The sequence below is a fragment of the Patella vulgata genome, chromosome 6 (genome assembly GCF_932274485.2).
Source record: "Patella vulgata chromosome 6, xgPatVulg1.2, whole genome shotgun sequence".
NCBI lineage: Eukaryota > Metazoa > Mollusca > Gastropoda > Patellidae > Patella > Patella vulgata.
In genome coordinates, this window is record NC_065884.2 from 32,547,015 (window position 1) to 32,566,089 (window position 19,075).

General features: G+C 37.3%; 1 protein-coding gene across 3 annotated transcripts in view; it reads left to right on the top strand.

The window, feature by feature from the left end:
• The window catches only part of LOC126825375 (dynamin-binding protein), a 143,141-nt gene that overhangs the window by 19,492 nt on the left and 104,574 nt on the right, over positions 1-19,075 (top strand). For all 3 annotated transcript variants that reach the window (XR_008788428.1, XR_008788429.1, XM_056101584.1), the window contains exon 2: positions 8,519-8,792. Coding sequence is in view for 1 of the 3 variants with exons in the window: in XM_056101584.1 (XP_055957559.1) it covers positions 8,519-8,792 (274 nt within the window). In the remaining 2 variants the exon portion in view is untranslated. The remainder of the gene's footprint in view (positions 1-8,518; positions 8,793-19,075) is intronic.

Sequence of the window (19,075 nt, forward strand, 5' to 3'; positions counted from 1 at the left end):
GAACTCGGGCCAAATTTTCCGAATCTGGCATTATTTTTGGTCTACGCCTAAACCCTGGGTCTGTAACTTGTACTGAATTTGGTATAAAAACGACTGAAAATCGAAACTTTGTGACGCGTTCACAGCCAAACTACGAGTGCGGCTAATGTCATCTCTGGATATTCTGGAGCTCTTGGACAGGTCTTATGGTCAAACAAAAAAATTAGGTTCTCCGGTCCCGGGTTCGCAGAAATTTTCGCACCTGAAAATTGAAAATATCGAAAATTTCGCATTTTCACACTCAAATTTCGAAATGTGGGGTCACATAGATTTCGACGAAAATCGCATGGTAGTAAGAACCATCCAGGGTCATGGTTATGTGAAAGTATGAACTTTGATATTTTTCTCCTTCATACATATTTTTGACAATAAAAATACATAAAATAACTTGATTTCACGATTTCTGTTTTGGAGCGAGGTGTACGTTTGATGCATGTTTTCTCACTCAATGAGGCAGAAATGAGGTATTGCGGCCTCAACTACGCTGTCGCTCCCAGTATTCTTCCAGAAAGTGTTGCCAAAATGGTGTTAAAAGTTGGCAAATTGCCAATCTGTGGTGACACTGCGCCTGTCATGCCGCGGACAGCAGCAAGGTCCACGCTTCCACCACGGGGGAAATTTAGCACCGGAATTAAGCTTGGTCCAGACCCCGAATGACAACCACACGGTGTACGAGAGATCCGAACTTCGCCATTCGTTTGAAAGTGGTCAAGAAACCGAAAATTGTACGACTTCATAGACGTCAGAAATTCCGAAAATCTCACGTGGAAGAATCGCGGGGTTATGAAGGGGTCATTGGGCTCCAAATTTCTGATCTTAGGTTCATAGGCGCTTGTATCAATATAAACATTGAAAAGTGATCGAAAAAAAGAGATGGCAGAATCTTGCTCAATCGGAGTACAACTTGGTGAAACATGTCACGGATATCTATCTCGGTCTCACGGACTAGCTGTAGCCGCTGCTCTCTCAGTAGACGACAAGGGACTTATCGAATGGAGATCGGGTGCGGATTTATCCAATGAAAGTGCAACAATTTGCAACCCTCATGTCAGTTTCTACCTCGCGAAGTACGACAGCATGCAGAAGGTGTGCATGGATCCCGGAAAACGTCACAAAAGAATCGTCAAAAGTAAGTTAATGCAATATAATTCTTTGACGATGGCCCTTAACTTTCAGCAATCAGCTGATGAACATGCAGCAGGGCCCGAAATTCGTTTGGAAAGTTATTTCACTATTGTCAATAGTTTCAGGTGTCTTATTTACTTGGTTAATTGTAGTCAATAGGTCGTCGATCGTTCATTTCTTCATATTTTTTGGGGGAATGGACATTCCCCCTTATTTGGCATTGCAGGGTCCGTACGCAATTTCGCACTCAGTTTCTGTTTCAGAGGCGCTGAGAAGCATCGACGCCGCATTGACGACGAGGTTAAAACTGAAGCCCGGTCAGTTCCAATTCACATGGCCTCTTCGAGACGATTCATGTTACATCCCGTATCAAGACGTGGTTTGCACTGTTAGGGCCTGGATAGGTCGCAAAGACTCTCCAAGCGCGACTACGAAAAGATAGTGGAGGAACTGGAATATGATGTATCATTCGATTGAAGTTTTATAGTTAACTCGAGGATAAGTCCCATTCTACTTTTATGCGAATACTGAAGACTCGTGCATGACATATGTATGATATTTTATGGTCTATCCAAGCTCTAAAGTTCTATCAATGCCATTTTAGTACATGAAAACCAAAGCTTGAAATTCCATGATTTTACGTCTGTTTATTGTCAAAAATATGTATGAAGGAGAAAAATATCAAAGTTCATACTTTCACATAAACATGACCCTGGATGGTTCTTACTACCATGCGATTTTCGTCGAAATCTATGTGACCCCACATTTCGAAATTTGAGCGTAAAAATGTGAAATTTTCGATATTTTCAATTTTCAGGTGCGAAAATTTCTGCGAACCCGGGGCCGAAGAACCTAATTTTTTTGTTTGGCCATAAGACCTGTCCAAGAGCTCCAGAATATCCAGAGATGACATTAGCCGCACTCGCAGTTTGGTTGTGAGCGCGTCGCAAAGTTTCGATTTTCAGTCGTTTTTATACCAAATTCAGTACAAGTTAGAGACCCAGGGTTTAGGCATAGGTCAAAAATAATGCCAGATTCGGAAAATTTGGCCCGAGTTCCATTCGAAAAGTAAGTTAAAATAAGTCTATTGGCTTTTGAACCTGCCTAATTCGTTGCTTGAACTTAGCCAATTTGCGGTTGGATGTGACTCAATTTTCCAACATAGAGCTCTTCTGGGCGCCATAACTTCGCGAAAAATTATTCGACAGGCCTGTAATTTGGCATATGGTTATCTCAATGGATCCATAACAAAATATAAAAAAATTGGAAAAATTCGCAGGGGTCGGGTTAAAACCTTGCATCAGTTGATATGGAATGACCCACATTCCCGTTTTACTTTTTAATTTATTACCATTTCAAAAGTTGTAACTATTTTAACCATTACATTTTTAACCATCGTTAACTTTGTATCTAAACTGAAAGTCTCGATGGTGCCACCAAGTCATAAAACCAGACTTAGTCCAAATACTACAACATGATCTACCAATTGCAAGTAAATATGCTATTTTCTTGGAAAATCTATATCAGCTTAGTGGTCAACTCGGATGAGGAATTTTCATCGTTGGATATTATACCTAAACACTGGTTAAAACACTACATTGTCCCATTTTCACGCCACAAATGGCAGCCATATTAGAAATATGCTAAATATTTAAAAATGTGATTATTTTACACAGTTTTAAACAGCAGAAATAGAATCTGCATCCCGAAAACATATATATTGACACCAAAGACAACTACTTTATCTATATCAGCACATCGTCCAATCTTCCTGCCAAAAATGGCTGCCATCTTGGAAATATTGTAATATTTTGTGACTTACTATGTTGAACCACCAAACACTAAAGTAGACAAGCTGTAGTAGCGACGTGTTGATAGTTTGGTAGCTGTATAACAAGTGACTCATTTAACATCAGTTATGTCACACTAATCATTGTGACCTCTATAAAAACCCTCATTTACAACATTCCTCCCCGTTTTGTTGGCACTTGGTCACAATAAGGGTACAGGAAGCTCATACAGGGACCAAACATTTTGTTAAAATCAGTATGTACAATAAAAGTGAAAGCTATCTACACAGTAAAATCATTAAAACTTCTGGTGAAGATTTCAGGTCAGAGTAAAAACATCCTGCAACGCCTTGCCCAAGGAATGAATCAGCTGGAACCAATTCATCAACTGTAAGCCTGTTATCTTCCAGAACATCATTGATTCCAGGTGAATAGAATCCAGGCAGGGGGAAACAACACCAGTTTCTAGATCTTGAAATGAAGGTCTGTGTCGCTCCAACCATAATTGAAAGTCGTTCAAGTCTTGTTTGATCTGATCACAGTGGATAACTATTTGTTATTTTCTGGCATCCAATCGATACAATGTGAGGTTTGCAGCAATACCAAGATAAGGATCCTCCTCAGGAGGTGGCAATTTCATACGCTGTTCAGTCTTGTAGGACGAATCAATGACATACCCAACATCACCAAGCAAGAACCTGATAATGTCATGTCACAAAGACCTGCAACCTGCAACCAAAGGATTGGTACCCCAAGCTAACAAAGTGGCAGAGATCTCCTTTTTATACGCCCACATTGAAATGTGGATGTATATTGCCGTCGCCCCTGTACGTCCGTCTGTAGGGTGACCCATGCACTCTACAGAAATACAGTCCACTGCTGATAGTTCGAGACTACCACTGAAGTATGCATATTCGCCGTGTCGAGACCAACTTTCTGACAGTATGATACTATAAATAGCCATGGCACGTGCAATTCTCTACAAATCTATCAACTATTACAGCCGTAAAAAATTTATTGTTGACGATTTTGAATAGCAGTAAAATTAAGCTTCTTGGTTATTACAGCAGATTTAGAAATTACGTTCATTTTATTTTTTAAATCGCTTTATCATTAACTGTACCGTTAAGAGCGGCATCTTTTGGATTAGTACAAATAATATCTCTGAATCACTTTTGTTAGTAGGAACATGATACTAGCAGTAGTTTCATTTTACTTTTACAAGCTTCTTAAAACAATTGTTGAGCTAGCTAATGTGAGTTTTTCTAAATTCAATTTCTTGTTCCAGCTTTCTGTTATGTTTCGTAAAAAGGTAGTCTTGATTATCCCGACCTGTCAATCAGACGTAGAATGGTCAGTACACTGGTTAAGCGAGACTAATTTCAAAACAAGGGCACATAACCTATCTTTTACACAAAAGTGTCTGGATGTTATGGACGAAACTTGGAACCAGTTTCAGTCTATTATTTATAGATCATTAAATGGTCATAGCTTATTAAGTACAACATGATCGTTTATTTAGTGACTATAATTGTGTGAAACTGATTTAAGGCTTGGTATGTATATAAATATTGTGGCGTAATTGTCGAGATATTTGGAGATATTTATTTATAGTGGGTCACCCTACCGTCTGTTGGTCCGTCCTCCGTCCATCGTCCACAATTTCTTGTGAACGCTCTAACGCCAAAAGTTATCATCCAATTGTTTTAAAATTGATATACGTTGTTTACATTAATGAGATAAAGAGAAGCCTATTTAATTTCAATAATTTCTGTTTATTACGTCTAGAGTTATGGCCCTTGTTTCGCTTTTTTTAACCTTGTGAACGCTCTAATGACAAAAGTTAACATACAATATTTGTGAAATTTATATGCAATATTTAATCTAGTGAAATGAAGAAGCCTATTGAATTTCAACAATTTCTGTTTATTACGTCTAATGGCCCTTGTTTCACTTTATTGAACCTTGTGAACGCTCTAACTCCAAAAGTTATCATCCGATCTTTCTGAAATTTATATGCATTATTTAAATGGTATTGCTGCAAACCTCACATTGTATCGATTGGATGCCAGAAAACAACAAATAGTTATCCACTGTGATCAGATCAAACAAGACTTGAACGACTTTCAATTATGGTTGGAGCGACACAGACCTTCATTTCAAGATCTAGAAACTGGTGTTGTTTCCCCCTGCCTGGATTCTATTCACCTGGAATCAATGATGTTCTGGAAGATAACAGGCTTACAGTTGATGAATTGGTTCCAGCTGATTCATTCCTTGGGCAAGGCGTTGCAGGATGTTTTTACTCTGACCTGAAATCTTCACCAGAAGTTTTAATGATTTTACTGTGTAGATAGCTTTCACTTTTATTGTACATACTGATTTTAACAAAATGTTTGGTCCCTGTATGAGCTTCCTGTACCCTTATTGTGACCAAGTGCCAACAAAACGGGGAGGAATGTTGTAAATGAGGGTTTTTATAGAGGTCACAATGATTAGTGTGACATAACTGATGTTAAATGAGTCACTGGTTATACAGCTACCAAACTATCAACACGTCGCTACTACAGCTTGTCTACTTTAGTGTTTGGTGGTTCAACATAGTAAGTCACAAAATATTACAATATTTCCAAGATGGCAGCCATTTTTGGCAGGAAGATTGGACGATGTGCTGATATAGATAAAGTAGTTGTCTTTGGTGTCAATATATATGTTTTCGGGATGCAGATTCTTTTTCTGCTGTTTAAAACTGTGTAAAATAATCACATTTTTAAATATTTAGCATATTTCTAATATGGCTGCCATTTGTGGCGTGAAAATGGGACAATGTAGTGTTTTAACCAGTGTTTAGGTATAATATCCAACGATGAAAATTCCTCATCCGAGTTGACCACTAAGCTGATATAGATTTTCCAAGAAAATAGCATATTTACTTGCAATTGGTAGATCATGTTGTAGTATTTGGACTAAGTCTGGTTTTATGACTTGGTGGCACCATCGAGACTTTCAGTTTAGATACAAAGTTAACGATGGTTAAAAATGTAATGGTTAAAATAGTTACAACTTTTGAAATGGTAATAAATTAAAAAGTAAAACGGGAATGTGGGTCATTCCATATCAACTGATGCAAGGTTTTAACCCGACCCCTGCGAATTTTTCCAATTTTTTTATATTTTGTTATGGATCCATTGAGATGACCATATGCCAAATTACAGGCCCGTCGAATAATTTTTCGCGAAGTTATGGCGCCCAGAAGAGCTCTATGTTGGAAAATTGAGTCACATCCAACCGCAAATTGGCTAAGTTCAAGCAACGAATTAGGCAGGTTCAAAAGCCAATAGACTTATTTTAACTTGGATGGTTCTTACTACCATGCGATTTTCGTCGAAATCTATGTGACCCCACTTTTCGAAATTTGAGTGTGAAAATGTGAAATTTTCGATATTTTCAATTTTCAGGTGCGAAAATTTCTGCGAACCCGGGACCGGAGAACCTAATTTTTTTTGTTTGACCATAAGACCTGTCCAAGAGCTCCAGAATATCCAGAGATGACATTAGCCGCACTCGTAGTTTGGCTGTGAACGCGTCACAAAGTTTCGATTTTCAGTCGTTTTTATACCAAATTCAGTACAAGTTACAGACCCAGGGTTTAGGCGTAGACCAAAAATAATGCCAGATTCGGAAAATTTGGCCCGAGTTCCATTAGAAAAGCAAATTAAAATAATTAGCGGGAATAAATACACAGACTTAGATTAATTAGAAGTTGTAATTTTTGGCAGCTGTGACCGCCTATAGTAAAGTGTAAAGCTGTCGTGAATGACAACTCACATGACCACTTTTCTTCGTTTACGTGAAACAAAGAATAATACTGTAATTATCTGTAATAATGGATTTATGCTGTAATCTTTAATATTATCTCTTCTTTCTTCTTGTTGGACCTTCAGAAATCTCTGAAAGCGTGAAATTTACAACACACCTGATTGACTCGACCTACTTGAAATTGCTGAATCAGCACTTTCTTCAGTTGATAAACCGATATTCAATCGTAGTCGTAGACAAGTGAATTTATGCCGACGCCAATGTAATATTTCATGACTTACTATGTTGAACCACCAAACACTCAAGTAGACAAGCTGTAGTAGCGACGTGTTGATAGTTTGGTAGCTGTATGATAAATGACTCATTTAACATCAATTACGTCACGCTAATCACGTGACCTCTATAAAAACCCTCATTTACAACAATATGCTAAATAGGAGAACATGTGATTATTTTACACAATTGTAACTGGCAGAAATGGAATCTGTGCCCCCAAAACATATATTGACACCAAAGACGACTACTTAAACATTATCAGCACATCGTCCCATTTTACCCACCAAAGATGAATGCCATCTTTGAAATATGCAAAAAAGGTGAACATATGATCATATAACACAGTTGAAACTTGCAGAAATGGAATCTGTGCCCCTCAAAACACATATATTAACACCAAACACTACTACTTAATCAAAACTAAAACATCGATTTTCCCGCCAAAAATGGTCGCTATCCATGGAAATATCTTTTTAAAGTGATGGAAAAAATCTAAAATATAGTCATGACCTCTGCCAATATTAATACATTGCCAAATCACAGTTTATATGTCGAAAACATTATAAATAAGGTGAAAATAAAAAATAAGTTGGAATATTATTGCAAAATGGTTACTCTTCAAATAATGGCCTCCTATACTATGGAAACCTTCTCATAAAAAATGTCAACATTGGTTGTTGTTTTTTTTTGTCATTAAACATGAAAACCTTCATAATAAAGCTTTTTCCACGATTTCTACCTGAAAAGCCGACCGATGAGAATTATGTAACAAACCGAATCAGAAAACAAAATGAGCCAGGAAATTGCCTATAAGGTGCCCTCTGAAAAATCGATTTCTCAGGAACTGAACATATTGAGTTCTGAGGTCTACCAACTGAACACATGGGTTTGTGGTTTATACATGTCCAAAATTCATCACATAGTTCTCGCAGACTTATTCTTAATTATGACTTTTGGTTATTTTGAAAGTTTTATTGCAATCAGTTATTTGCAAAATTATGGCACAATACCTATTATATTAGACAGCCAAAATAAAAAAAATATCGGTGCTTGCCTTACGGTAATATCTCTTAACAAGTTTTGGGTCGATTTTGATAATTCTTTACTTTCTCATGTTGAAATCTTTTCAGTTTTATGATGTCTAGGTCAACAATACACTTTACTATGTACTAGATATTTGTAATTAATGTATTAGTGTGTGATTGTGTTGTATAAAAAAATATTAAAGTTGTTACTTTGACAAATCTATTATTTTGGGAGCCATATATTTCTGAAACTAGTCCTACAGAGTTTTCAAGAATCAGATGACTGATGACAAAATTTTGAATTACCAATAAGAGCCTGGATGAAGAGACATTGAAGCACTACATTTTTACACTTCTCACTTGTTCACATAACTGTAACAAAATTTTCTGTATACATAAACATGCATTGTAATAATTATATATTTTTCTCCTTTTTTTTTGCAGATGGATATTATTCCTGGGAATTATGTAAAGGCAGTTTTTGACTTTGAAACAAGTCAGGCGGGTGAGATCTGTATCAAAACAGGGCAGATAATTCTAGTAACTAATGTTGTTGATGATAACTGGGTTTGTGGAAAACTAGATGGCAAAGAAGGAAGCTTTCCCACAAATTTTGTAGAAAAAATTAATGTTCCCCAAATTAAAAGTGGTCAGAAATTGTTTCTTTCCATAGAAACCTTCACATCATCTGAAGATGGTGACTTAAACTTTAAAAAAGGTATCATGAAAAAAATTTCATTATTTTGTATATTTTAAACATTTTTATACGTCCACATTCTTAATGTGGACGTATTGTCGTCGCCCCTGTCTGTGTGTACAGTGTGCGTTTGTATATGGTGTATATCAAGGACACACACCTGAATACACACCTTCTAATCGCGGACCTGTGTCAAACGTTATTAGCGACATATTTACAGATACAGCTCCATCTTCCACTGCTATTGACATGTTGACAGATACATCGCCAACGATTAAAAATACCCCATTGTTAGTCCATATGCCACCTGTTCCATCGTCAGTTATTAGCGATTCAGACGCATCTGCAATGAAGAATGATACTTGGTTGCCAGTCGATTTGCCGCCAGCTCAATCGCCAGTTATGAGGGACATATGTACAGATTCAGATCCATCTTTGACTGCTATTCACATAGTGACCAATACAGCACCAATGATTAACGATACACCAGTTATTGACGACAACTTTACAGATACAACTCCATCTTCGACTATCAGTAAGATATCTGTAGATAGCATCGATTGGTTATTGTACCAGTACATGCGTTAAATGAATTAACTCCTTCATCAAATTATAATAAAAAAGATTGCGGTTTGGACAGCAGAACGTGCATCCCAAAATACAGCACAATTAAAAGAACAAAGGCATAATATACAATATCCTTTACCAGATACTTCTTTTGCTAACGATTATGAGGATATTTCTGTACCTGCACGTATGTCAGCACAAGTCAATAGGCCACATCTAAGACCATGTTTAGATAAAAAAATTGCTTCTTTAGACAATACGGTAAACATGTTGAGGACCAGAGTTACTCTCCGTCAGTTTTATTACTCGATTCCAAAACTTGAAATAAAAAAAGTAAGTAATATAACTGTTGGAGATGTAAACTCATACCTTGATATAATTATGAATTGGTTTGTAATTATGATTGTAAATACTATTCTGATGTTTTCTTTATTGTCATGTAATATCACTGAGAACTGCTAAATGGTGAATCTGTGCACAGCCATCATATAAATCTCAGGCATGGTTGCTATTTGTACATGTATCGAAAGAAAATTAATTTTCCGACTATTACTTGGTATTCCAGCGTAATAAACTGTCTGAGAGGTGAATTAATTAATGCTAGGGGTGAAAAACTGTGTGACAGTTTCCAGTAGAGGTGTGTTAATTAACCGACCGGTAAAAAATGAATGTCAATGTTGTGTATTGTTTAATTGGCGTGTTGCGATAACTGCACCAAAAGGAGTAGAATCAAGGACCAACAGGCTTTATCTGACACGTACGTGTTAAATCAAAATGGAAGTAAAACCGTTTTACTGTGCGATTTATCATTCGACCGTGTGTTTTATGCAGGTCTTTGTATAATTAAAGACAGGACTTTAGATAGGCGTGTGTGCTCGCTATGATCTACGTTTCTCATTTGTGTCTTTTGTATTGCGGACCATAAGTTGCATTTAATGAAATAAAAATATGGACATTAATCTATCGTTTACGGAAAGGCGAATGTAATGTCGTCATTTATAAATACCCAGCAGTCAGCGCCCAATTTGAATATCCACGGGAATATAGAGAGTAAATTCGGCAAAAACAACCGAAATATATTTCTGCTTTATTACTAAAAAAGACGTGCACTCACTGTTTGACATTTATTAAATTTATAAAAACGTGCCACGATGCGTAAATTGTGCATCTTACCTTCAATAGCAATATCCATGAAACAGAAATCTCCTTATTGACAAATAATACGGCACAACCAACCGAACAGTGGTAATTTCCACACAAATGACAGAACTTGTAATTTATAATAGCCGCTTTTATGCAATTACAGAATTGTCCCGTGATCTAACATATCAAAGAAACACATACGCCCAATATGACACATAATCATTTTTGGAGACATGTTTTCTATTCCAACGACTATACTTGGATTTTTTACCGGTCAGGTAATTAACACACCTCTACTGAAAACGCACTGTCACACAGTTTTTCACCCCTAGCGTTTATTAATTCACCTCTCAGACAGTTTTTCACCCTTGTTAATTACCACACCTTATTTACAGTTTTAACGCGGTAATAGTCGGAAAATTAATTTTCTTTCGATACACGTACAAATAGCAACCATGACTGAGATTTATATGATGGCTGTTCACAGATTCACCCTTTAGCAGTTCTCAGTGTATATTTGTTTGTCACATTTTCATTATTCCATTTATCTAACTTATAGGAGTGTAAAATGTATTAATCCCATATTTAAAGTAATCTCTAATATGAAGCCATATCTCATTATAGATACGTACCCAAATATATATAAATATATGTCTGATTGTTCTGATCTTACATGTGAACGTAAAATATTACTGAACAACATCCACGATTAAAATTAATAATATTTTGCCTCTCAAATGGAACAATCAACATGCCTTATATGTGATCTTACATCCTATCTTGTGTTATGGTATAAATATCCATCTATTGCTGGTAATTAAAACTTTGCTAATTGTCGGTTGCATATAACAAAACCCTGGTCCGTTTAATACATTAAATACAGGCAATATTTCCATTGTCCACAATAATGTACATGTATGTAGTTGATTGCCAAAACCAGAAATAATCATGACACGATCATTGTCTATTGATATTTTAAATGGGATTCTAGTTGGGATTCTGAAGTACGTATTTCGGAACAGAGTATTCATCAGTTATTTTTCTGGAAGGAAAATATATGTAAAACTAGACCTGAAAGCAGCACTGAACCAGCTTTCAGGAATCAGACAGTAAGTGTGTCATATAATAGCCCATTCAACTTGCTACCAAACGATACTTTAGTTGTTTTGATTCAGTGACACCCAGCTGAGAAATCGCGATTTTTTACTATATTTTCTCAAAATATCGAATATTTTTTCGACTACTCCCGGTTTACAGATCATTGTCTTGCCGTAACATAATTTTCAGAACGATCGGTTTTACAGTTTTTAAAAGAAAGGAAAATTAGAAGATATTTAACGATAATTAGAAGTACATTAGATTTAAACAAATATAACGATTTTTCGACTTTTTTCATAGATTTTGACCCTTTTTAGACCATTTATACAATATTGAGGCTTTTAAATTTGGATTCACACCCTAGACCACCATTAGGACTCTAAGTAACAGAAGTTTAAGAAAGGAAATAAGAGAAGTTTTCGGGATGAAAGCATCTGAATAGCTCCCCAAAATGAAAATACTAGCTTTTCAGCGTCCCATTATATATTGCCTAACCAGCGAATTTTTACCATTTAGATGTCATACGATCGTCCATTGTTTGGGCTATCCAATGACACTTTAGTTGTTTTGATTACGTGTTATCGGGAATCTGAAAGCATTGAAGATCTTGATGGAAAAATATATCTGTTTCTCGGGATATCCGGTGTTCTATCAGGGATTATTCAATGAATATTTAAATTTAACTAACAACAGGTCAGTGAAACCATAAAATGCATTATCCAATTATTATTTTCATATCTACCTAGAATTCGTACAGATCGAGAGTCGAAGACGGTGCGCGAAGCACGAGATTTACAATCCATGCGGAGCGAGATGTCTTCCTTCGCCACGTGGTTTATTATTACAAAGGAAACTTACTGGATCTGTTATGAATAACCAGCAAGCTTGTTTTGTTTGTTTTGCCGAATTATCAAAATTACCGTTAAATGTGCTAATTACTTGGATTATGAACCGGATGGCCGATTCTCATTAAGGTATGACTGTTATAACTTATTGTAGTCGACAAGCAAATTGATTGTCGATATTGACAGTATTTTTCGTTACCAGTATATTTTTCCTTATTATACTATTCAAAAAAAGTAGGGGATATTTGATTTTGGGGGCATAATACTAAAATATGCAAATGACTACGAAAAAAGTCACTATAGAACCTAACAGAAGAAACATTTCCAGTTACATGTGACGCCCAAACGCACCAATAGCTACCGCATGGAATGCAGGTGATGCTTGGGATCATCATGGGGGTCCAACCCAAGATTTGCACGACTCTGACTTTGAATGTTACAGTCATTGTGGCATTGAATTCCAGGGTGGAAACATCAGTTTAATTGTTTTAGTGACCAGAAAACAAATTTTGATATGCGTCGGCTTACCCAAAATGAAAGGTTACGTGCCCTTGGCATGCTACAGATCGGCACAACACAGGCGGTTGTGGCGCGGACGATGAATGTTTCTCAGTCTGTCATAAGCAGGCTATGGTCCAGATACCGTGATACACAATCTGTACAGGACAGACCACGCTCAGGTCGACCAAGGGCGACAACTCAAGCCCAGGATCTATTTATCCGTACCTTGGCCTTGAGAAATCGTGTCATCACAGCAAATCAGATCAGCGCTCGTCTTCAAACAGACACTGGTGTGAGAGTGAGTGGCCAGACGATTCGGAATCGACTGCATAGGGGTCACCTTCGCGCCCGACGTCCTCGCGTGATCCCTTGTTTGAGAGATCATCACATTCAGCCAAGACGTCGTTGGTGTAGGGATCGTCAACACTGGGATAATCGACGCTGGAGCAATGTGATGTTTTCAGATGAGTCAAGGTTCACTGTTGATTTTTTGGACGGACGTAGGAGGGTGTGGCGTCGTCGAAACGAGCGCTTCCAAGACGTTAACGTCATCAGACATGATCGATTTGGGGGTGGTTCTGTTATGGTGTGGGGAGGCATCACTGTTGCTGGAAGAACGGCTTTACATGTTTTTGCAGGGCGTGTTACAGGCCAGTACTACCGGGACAACATCTTGGCAGTCCATGTTGTGCCGTTCGCACGACGTCATGGCTGCCGTTTCATCTTCCAGGATGACAACGCAAGATGTCGCAGGGCCAGGATCGTTACAGGTTACCTCCAACAACAGAACATCACCACATTACCTTGGCCAGCACTGAGTCCCGACCTCTCCCCCATCGAGCATGTCTGGGACATGCTTGGACAGAGGTTACGTCAACGTCAACAACGTCCTGCCAATGTCCAAGAACTTGCTGCTGCGTTGCAACAGGAATGGGACAATCTGGACCAAAATGACCTTAGACGTCTCATTAGGAGTATGCCACGTCGGATCAATGCTTGTTTGGCAAACAGAGGAGGATTTACCCGTTACTGACTTGGTTGTGATGCTGTGGTAACTTTGCTGTTTGACCCCGGGTATCATTTTACCCTTATAATGGTCAGTCTGTGCCTTACTTAGTCTAACGATCATTTGGAATAAATCGATGAATGTGAACTTCATTTCATTTTGTCATTTGTTTCTTCGTCAGTTTCATTAGGTGACTTTAATAACACTTAAAAATCAAATATCCCCTACTTTTTTTGAATAGTATATTTTCTTTGAGGGGAGTCAATTTAGACATTGAGGAGAGCTTTAAAAAGCACTCCTCGACTGACATCCAGGTGCGTCCAGGAGAGCGAGAGCGATCACACTCCTTTTATGTGAAGGCCTGAATAATCCATCAAAATGGAACAATAACAGAACAAACCCCTTCCTCCACAATAGGATGTGACAGCGCATGTATTAATAGAATAATGGTTATGTCAACAAATAATGATGGTTATGTCCGTAAATGGGACAAAAAGTACTACTTTTACTTGAAGGGCCAATCAAAGTTACCACGTCACTTAATGTCAAACCACTCAGATGAACCAGAAGTTGTTAAACTTAAAGCAGAAACATGCCTTAAAACACGGAGTAATATGCTGTGAAAATTAAGAAACCTGGGCAACCACAAACACAATTGTGACGTCATTCTAAAAAATAGTGGACAATTGATCGTCGGATACCGCCCATCAAAACAAAGTGTTAATCCTAATGATTATGGCCCATGCTCTTACTGTTACAGGTATTACGTCAGGCAAGATTTGTGGAAGCACCGATGCCCATTAAAATCTCAAAAATGTAAACACAACCAAGAAGATACAGACTGCGAATGCCCAACGATTCGTGAACGAATGGCTTCTAAGAGTATTTTGTTAAATCCTGCGCCATGTGGTGTTTTAGCACCTTTAAATCAAATTCTTGCTCCAGTGAAATCCGATGAGATTATTTGGATTGTAAAAAGTGATGATCTTATTCTAGAAGTTGCAAAGCGGGAGTTTATGAAAGCCGGCCACGATCAGGACCAACACAACTATATTCGAACAAAGCTACGAAAACTTGGTCGACTACTATGGCAGTTGAGAAAGAACACTTTAAATCCCAATGTTTGTTTACAAAACTTTGTTGATCCCGAGAAATTTAGTACCATAATAAAATCAGTTCACGATCTTGCTGGTTTTGACTTTGAATCACATAATTTCAAAATTTCCTCATTGGCCTTAAAACTTGGACACACTATAAAATAATGTGCATTGATTGTTAAAAGCTAATGCACTAGAAAAGAATGACAGAGATATGGCGGCAACTGTGGACAATTTTTATACGCCCACATTGAAATGTGGTTGTATATTGTCGTCGCCCCCGGCCGTCCCTCCATCCGTCGGTCTGGCGTCCACAATTGCTTGTGGACGCTCTAGAGGCTAAAGTTAATATCCGATTGAATTTAAATTTATACACTGTGTTTAAGGTCATGAAACGAAGAAGCCCATTGATTCTCAGCGATTTACGATAATTACTGCCAGAGTTATGGCCCTTGATCACTTTGATAAATCTTGTGGACGCTCTAGAGGCTAAAGTTAATATCCGATTGACTTTAAATTTATTCACAGTGTTTAAGGTCATGAGACGAGGAAGCCTATTGATTTTCAGCAGTTTCCGACAATTACTGCCAGAGTTATGGCCCTTTATCACTTCAAAAAATGTTGTGGACGCTCTTGAGGCCAAAGTTAATATCCGATTGACTTTAAATTTATACACAGTGTTTAAGGTCATGAGACGAAGAAGCCTATTGATTTTCAGCAGTTTCCGATAATTACTGCCAGAGTTATGGTACTTGATCACTTCAAAATATCTTGTGGATGCTCTAGAGGACAAAGTTAATATACGATTGACTTTTAATTTATACAGCGTTTAAGGTCTTGAGACAAACAAGTATATTGATTTTCAATGAATTTTGATACAGCTAAATCCATGATATTAAATGTTTTGTATACTAAACGTTAGCATGGGGCAGAACTTTATAAAAATCAAACAAATTCTAATGATTTTCTGATAATTACTTCATGAGTTGTTACTCTTAATCAGATTTTAGTTTATTATAAATTTTTCATCACCGAAAAAAAGTAAAAATATGTGACAACTCTTGTTGACTGCCTAGACGATTTAGCTGCTGTGGGCGTATGTTTCGTTGCCTGACAACCTATCTTTACAAGTTATGTGAAATGAAATGGGAGATAGAGATTTCGACACATGCCCACAGAACTCTTTATCAAGCTAAAAGAAACAATCCTGATATGCTTCCTTCAAGTACGGATGTGGTTATACTGTCTCAATATTTGGATACAGGGGGGGGGGGGGGGTATCCAAGATGAAGACTGAGGATTTCCATAAAAAACAAATCACCAATGTTGGAAATACCATCCACTTAAGTGAAATAGAAAAGCATTTGTGCAAGATTTTTGAAGTTATGGAAGTAGTTGGGAAACGAGGTGGAACAGTTCCTGTTTTATTAACAACTCAAATGATAGAATGGATATCTCTTCTGTTAGATAAAAGATCTGAACTTGAAACTCCCGCAAAAAAAACAAGTTTTTGTTTCCTCGATCCAGTTATCAAAGCCTTGGACACATAAGGGGCAGTGACACGATGAGAAAGCATGCTCTGTTGGCCGAAGTTAAGAACCCTGAAACCATGAGATCAACTAAGTTACGTAAGCAAGTAGCAACAGTGGCACAGATGCCGGCATTAAAAGAAAACCAGATTGAGCTTTCTTGCTAATTACATGGGCCATGATGTGAGTGTTCATCGGGAATATTATCAACTCCCAGACAATGTTTTTTGTGTTACCAAGCTTTCGCGTTTGTTTATTGAGATGGAGTAGGGTATGCTTGAAAAATATCAAGGGCGATCACTTGATGAGCTTGGAATAGACTGTCGACATAGAAGAAAATGATATTATTAGTTCAGATGAAGAATCCAATAATGATGTAGAAATCCCACAGACAAAAGCTGCTACCAATCCAGCAAACACTAAGGCCAAGAAACCTGAAATATCCGATAATTGAACTATTGCTATGACATCAAAATTTCCGATAAAGAAAACCGTTTGGTATGAGGATGAAATTATTGCTATTAATTCCTTAAAAAATATCCTACATATTCGTATACCTGGGAAGAAGGACATAGAAGAGGTCCAAAAAAGACACCCCGTACTGAAGTGGAGATGTTGGAGGAATATTAAAGATTATTGTAGAAATAACAAAACTAAGATCTTGAAAGCACGATAATAAACCGAGTCACTAATGAAAGGTGTAAGTTTATCTGTGACAGCTAAGACAGAACTTCACCAGTTAGTGATAACTTGACTTTTAGTTTACAGGAAACTGTTATCTCAAAGTAGCTCACCAATTAGTGATAAGTGAATTTTTAGTGAACTTTAACCATTTAGTGATAACTTGACTTTTAGTTTATAGAATGACTAACTATTACTTAAGGCATTTAGACAAGACTTATTTAGAGAAACGATAGCCTTTACAATTTATTATACCAATCATGGTTACATGAAAAATAAATTTAAAAAAAACAACCTGTAAACACTGTTAGTTGTTTAGTTAAAGGAGCTAAATCGCTAATGTTTGGGACCTAAAAATTGACACAAATGGGTCGCACCGCATATAATAATGTAATATGAATGTATATAAACTGATTTACGTTCAATCGTTTCCATTTTTACTCTAATGTTCGGCGAAATAATCCAGAGGTCCCAATCGAATCGCAGTCACTAGCGTCTGGTTATTCCAGTCTACACTGATAGTATTTATTGCTCATACTCTCCAGATAAGAATATGGGGTCACCGTTTGACATGTCTCGTGGAATATATCTAGCCTCGTTTTTCGAGTCCCATGTTACAAATGGCACCGAAACGCATTATGGTACACGATTCGTGTACCAAAGGTAAAATGTTGATTTTGTCTTCAATATTGGATATCAGAAACCCATCTTTTCCCGATAAGATAACAACACCAATGTTGATCTAAATTGACATGTTGATATAAAATGGAATGATCTAGCAGATTTAGCTGCCAAAGCTGCTTTGGATCTTCCCCTATCAACATTTTTAATACCATACAACGATTTTAAACATTGCATTGATCATTGCATTCATGGCCGCTGGCAACGGTCTTGAGATCTTGCGGGTACAAGTAAACTTCATCACATAAAGCCTCTCCTTGGAGATTGGCCAAGCTCCTACAGGTCTAACAGGAGAGATAAAGTTGTTTGTGTCGCTCTCGCATAGGTCATACTTTTTTAACACATATTTGTCCCCTGCTTTCTTCGAAAGGCGGGGGGAAAAAATAAAATGGGTGTGTCCGTCCGTCACACTTTTTGGGACACAATAACTCTCCTTCTAATTGACCTAGAATGTTCAAACTTGGTGTAGGTATTTATTAGGTCATTTCCTTGATGGATTTCGAAAATGAGCATTTTCTGCTTAGGGTAAGCAGAGATAAACAATTTGATTGGTTGATGCTTTGGGACACGTAACTTTAGTTCTAATTAAGTGAGAGTGATGTAAATTGGTGAATAGTTTCCTTACATCAATACCTTGACAAAGTTCGATAATGAGCATTTTCTGCTCAGGGTAAGCAGAGTGATAAGCAATTTAATTGGCCGAGTCTTTGGAACGCAATAACTCTCCTTCTAATGGAGCTCAAATGTTCAAACTTGGTGTAGGTGTTTATTAGGTCAATGCCTTGATGGAGTATGAAGAGGAGCATTTTCTGCTTATGGTAAGTATAGATAAGCAATTTGATTGGTTGATGCTTTGGGACACGATAACTTTAGTTCTTATTAAGTGAGAGTGATGAAACTTGGTGTATAGTTTCATTACATTAATACCTTGACTAAGTTCGATGATGAGAATTGTCTGCTTAGGCTAAGGAGTAATGAGCATTTTGATTGGTCAAGACTTTGGAACATAACAACTCTGCTTCTAATTGAGGTACAATGTTTAAACTTGATGTAGATGTTCATCTTGACTGAGTTCAATGATTAATATATTGAGCTAAAGCTAAGCAGAGATAAGCAATTTCCTTGGTCGATGCTTTGGGACAAGATAACTTTGATT